General features: G+C 31.8%; 1 protein-coding gene across 1 annotated transcript; it reads right to left on the reverse strand.

Annotated features, from left to right (window-relative positions):
* Positions 1787–3386, reverse strand: LOC104784950 (polygalacturonase-like). The gene is made up of 4 exons (XM_010510062.1): positions 2911–3386; positions 2519–2808; positions 2193–2421; positions 1787–2101 (listed from the first exon to the last, which is right to left on the reverse strand). Exons 1-4 carry the CDS (start codon positions 3355–3357, stop codon positions 1883–1885), a joined length of 1185 nt encoding a protein of 394 aa, XP_010508364.1. The 5' UTR covers positions 3358–3386; the 3' UTR covers positions 1787–1882.

A 5370-nucleotide genomic window follows, 5' to 3' on the forward strand; every position in this document is an offset into this window, starting at 1 on the left:
ATATGATGTAAATCCGAAGATCTACTATTTCTATATCATATCCAATTGAATATAAGATGAATTGGGTAGAAACTGAGCTAAAAAAAAATTGCGGCCATAGGTTAGGATTTGACAGTCGCTGGATCGGGTGGAGAAGACGATCGGGCAAAATTACCGTTTTGCCTTTCGTAATAAAAAGGACAAAAAATGGTCTAAATCAACACTGAACAGAGTCGAACTCGCGACCTTAGTTATTTTCAGAGAGTGTTAAACCGATTGAGCTGTCAAACATTTTCAAAATATTACGGCAAACAATATATATAACCCTAAAAGTTAAATATTTTATTATTTATTATATATAATAATTAAAAACCGTAAAACTAGACCCCGATTAATCCCCGATTTAAATCCGAATTTCCGATTAATCGCTAGGCCCTCAGTCACCGCCCGACTAGCCTAGCGATTTTTAAAACAGGGGTTAAAATTAAATATTGTTAATTTTTTGTTGTTTATATGTTATTTTGAGAATGTAAATTTTGAATTAAAGAGTGTCTAAAATTTTTTATAACATTTACCATGCAAAATTTAGAGTAAAGAGTCATATACTCAATCTTTTGCATATTATTTTCTAATGAAAGTAGTTGAATTTGATTTTATTGATTTTGTAGTAATTAAATAATCTGATTATGAGATATATATATATATATATATATCTTGAAAATAATTATAAATTGTTTTTATATCTTGAAAATAATTATAAATGATTTTATATCTTGAAGATTATTATAAATGAATTTTTATATCTTAAAAATAATTATAAATGATTTTTATTTAATTATTTACTTTAGCTTGGAAAATAAAAAGTAATTAATTATAAGAATGAATATATTAGAGATATATAAAAAATATTTGGATATTGAATAGAAAATGTCTTTTAATCATGAAAACCCATTAATAATTTACTATAATAATTTTTTTAAAAAATTTAGAATTTTTTTTCTAAGTGTTGGTCAACGCCGGAGTCAACGTCGGTCTTTGCCGGAGTCAATTGACCGGTATACTGAATTATATATCTATGATGTTGACCGCATAACGTCATATAGTTCATGCATGTGGTCATGTAATACATATACTTTGTGTAGTTGAGTATACAATAATATACTTGGCATGTGTGACCATGTATTCACCAATATTTCGTGTAGCTAGCCATCTTTTTTCCAAACATATTCATATTCATATAGACAAGCCTTATGTTATGGAATTGGAACGTGACATGTGGGTGGTTAGTGGTTACGGAAGGGGAGAGATCAGATCTCACTCTCAGCGGCTAAAGAGAAAAACCCTCCGAATCTTGCGCTACTAGTAGCACATAGTCAAAATGTCGACCAATTGTATATAGACACGTCATCCCATCCATTCACAATATTGAATCTTACGTACAGTACAGGTTGTAATCTATCCCTTAATTGTTTGTAATCTTTTTTTTTCTTATGATACAAAAAATTATTGAATCAAGAAGTACAAGATCTAACGTTATATTTTACTTTTCTTGTAATGCCAATTTTTTTAACCGTACATTAAAATACAACGAGTAACCTGGATCTGTCAGAAGAAACATTTGTTAAACCCAAATAAATAATCTCTTTGCTATTATAACGCGTTACAAATTTTACAAATTTCAGGTGGAAAAGAATTCAAGTAAAGAAGAATTGGTACTAGCATATTGATTGCTCCTTTTTCATTCCCACCAAAGAATTCACCACATTCAAATTTCGGATGAATCTAAGGTTATGAAACATCAAATAAATATCACTTTGGAATATATATATATATACCTACATCCAACAATCTTAGGGTTTACATACGTATATAAAGCCCAAATAATAATCTTGGATTTCTAGTTTCACATGCAATTCCTTGGAATCATAACTCCAGAGGCTCGTCCATGGACATTCCTACAATAAGAAGCTGATGATCTTCTCATGTAAGTGAGCTTAATGTCTTGTAACCTAAGCCCGGTGCAATGATTGCTTCCACTACAATCCAGTTTCATAGCTATTGGTGTTGTTGATGTTCCTTTTATGTTTGCAAAAGTCACTCCACTTATCTTCACACCAGAGCTCTGTTTGATCAAAATCATAACAAAGATTACATCATCAAATAAACACTAGATTAGAAGACTTGAGTTAAGCTAAATCGATTAGATTATTCACCTGACGAGGACATCCTCTTCCATTAGGACAATAGTTCTGATCGATAATCACCGGGTTACCAACATTCCTCATTATCAGATTCCTAAATACAACATTTCTCACAAACCCTCTGCTCGGCCTAGCCCAAGTCTTTATTCTTACTCCGTTCTGCGTCTTGGTGAAAACAGAGCTCGTCACGGTTACATTCTGCACACCTTCCTCATTAGCGTAATCCCCAAGACTCCCAATGCTGCATTACATTTACAAGCAAACCTCATCTCTTAATGTCTTAATTGGGTAGTACATCATCATATTTAAGAAGATAACATATTGTTAAATTCAATTACCTGATTCCATGTCCAGGTCCACAGTTCACCCGTTCGATCCAAATGTTCCTAGATCCTTGACTAAGAGCAATACAGTCATCACCGGTCGCAATGGTTCCGCCAGTAATAGTGACTCCAGAAGAAGATTGGATGTGAATACCGTCGGTGTTAGGGCTTCCACTTGGAGCTCTAATTCTTACGTTTTGAATCCGAACATTAGAGGAATGATGAACCGTGACGTGCATATTTTGGCTATTAAACGACGTTAGACCACTTAGTAGAACATTACTGCACCAGCTGAACGATATAGACTGCAAAAGAAACCATATTCAGTTTTATATATATATTAAATTGTAACAGCTAATTAACGAACAAATCAAAGTCCGCTTTTCAATATGAACATATATACATACCCTTGCACCTTGAGGACAATGTCCACCACTCTTTCTACATGACCAATAACCAGCTCCTCTAGCATCAATGGTGCCACCATAAACCGAGATCCGGTTTACTTTAGCAAAGAGAATCCAGTAACCGGAATTACCTATACTCCAATAGTTTGCCGGAGCCACGAGTGTTCCATCGATTTTGAAAGTTATAACGTTCTTGCAAGGACCCCAAAAGACTAGGTTTCTGACCATATATGTTCCACGGGGAATGTAGACCATGGCCCTAGCCCGTGAGCGGCATGCTAATGACCAAGCTGTCAAAAAGGAGTTGGTCGCATCTGTTCTTCCATCACCTCTAGCTCCGTATCTTTGTACGTTAAACGATGGCATTGCGTGTGATGAGTTGATAAAAAAGAAGAAGATGATAGATAATAATATTATGGAACAAGGAAAAGAGATGTTATTGGCCATCTTAGAGATTTCTTCTAATTTGGGTGATGGCTCTGTATGATTACAATGATTTAAGATGATATAATGAGAAAGGTTATATATAGGGAACAAAAAATACTCTGTTTTAGATCGGAGTATCGGACGATCCCGTGTATTAATGACTAATCGCGTTAGACGCGGTGCATTAAAATATAAGTGACCTAAATATTACTTGATTCCTATATTCCATTTTATTTTAATGCGAATGTACTTATGGCTATTGTGTGTACAACAACTTATTGTTGTACGAATATTAGTCTATAGATGCATGAAATTATTGCAATAAACAAAATATAACTCTCAATATCCATGATGCAAATGCTTATTGGATTTCCTTTTAAACTTGATTCATTGATTCATTTTATTCTTTTGAAATCTACCTTTTAAGATTTGAAATACTCTGTTTACGTATGACGATTTCACGAGAAATTAAACTCGGGTTAAAGAATGAAGTCGAATGTGATATATTTATGCGGTACTAGAACAGCAACATGAAACCAAGTGGATCGGAGAAACAAAAGTGATCTGTCACAGTTGGAATTAATTTATTAATGTGATTGTGGTGGTGTCACGTGGAGGAAATTCTGCAGGACAATTGGGCGGGAATATATGCAATGCATGGCTGATGGCTCCTCTCTATATTTTTAATTAAATTGTATGTATGGTTGAAGAAATTTATTTATAAGCTATCAGTACCATAAGCTATATAGCCGGGCTCGTGTCATGTCTTGGTTGAAAATTTGAAACATTGACTTACGCTCTTCTTTGTACGAAACGTTGAGAGACTTGGCCCTTTAACAAACAAAAAAAAAAAAAATAGTAGAGAAACTTTCACCGCTCCCAACCTTTGAGTTGATCAAGGTACAGCCGTACAGGTACTCGAACTCTTGAGAAGTAAGCTTGCTTTAATTCACGATTTTCCCCCGTTAGAACTTCAAATCAGTAGTAATTAGCAGTATGTCATATAACTGGCACATAAGTTAATATACAATCCAAAAATAGTCAAATTACATTAGTCTGGACTCTGGAGACTATATATACAAATCCATAATATATATATATATATATATATACACTAGAAGTAGACTCGCGCATCTATAATAGTATTAACATATTTTAGATTTATTAAAATATTTAAAAATTTAAAATTTTGTGTTTCAATAAATTATCTTATGTTTGTTGTATGTTTTGTTTTTGAATAAATATGTTGAGTCACTTAAAATGAATGGATATTGATTAGTTAAACATTAAACTGAAAAAAATATGTTAAAATGAAAAATTACTTTAAAATTTTAGTTTGTATTCCATAATATATAGAGCTCTTCATGTTTTGATGCACAATCAAGATGGATTGGCTTCGTTACTCATACACAAAATTTAATAAATTAAAATAATTACTTTACCTACATTATTATTAATTACTAGTAATGAATACAATTAAAGAGTATATTCCAAAAAATAATACAACTTAAAAAAAATCTTTAATAAAATATTTTTCTATTAAACATGTCTGATAGAGTATATTTACAAATATATATATATATATATATATATATATATATTGTTAGGCAATAAAAGAAATCGAATAAAATCTATTGAGTTAATTATATCAAGCAACTAAATTTATAATTTTGTAATCGATTTTATTTGGTTCTTTGTATTGCTACTTTAGATGAACCGTTAGTTATTCTAGATATAATAAAATTTTAAACTTTAAAATATTTGAAGATGAAGATGAAGAATTTAAATTTTAAATTTAAGAACAATAATAGTGATTGTCTACGAAGATGAAGAAGATGGAAGAAAAGATAACCGTTGTGAGGTTTTAAAAATTATTGGGCCTTATAAGGCCCATTATTTATCGAAATAAGTCTAGATTTAAATGACTCTATCGGGACACCGTGGTCCGGAAGTTGATTTCACATTCATGTATTTTTCACATTTCACATTTCACATTTCACATGCCAAGAGTTGATTTCACATTTCACATTCACG

Source organism: Camelina sativa, chromosome 5, assembly GCF_000633955.1.
Source record: "Camelina sativa cultivar DH55 chromosome 5, Cs, whole genome shotgun sequence".
Taxonomy (NCBI): Eukaryota; Viridiplantae; Streptophyta; class Magnoliopsida; order Brassicales; family Brassicaceae; genus Camelina; species Camelina sativa.

Excerpts from the sequence above, each read along its gene's own strand:
- LOC104784950 (XM_010510062.1), bottom strand. The coding sequence starts at position 3,357 with ATGGCCAATAACATCTCTTTTCCTTGTTCCATAATATTATTATCTATC. Across the intron at positions 2,809-2,910 it reads ATTGTCCTCAAGGTGCAAGG|TCTATATCGTTCAGCTGGTG; the intron begins GTATGTATATAT and ends TTTCTTTTGCAG. Across the intron at positions 2,102-2,192 it reads GAAGAGGATGTCCTCGTCAG|AGCTCTGGTGTGAAGATAAG; the intron begins GTGAATAATCTA and ends TTGATCAAACAG.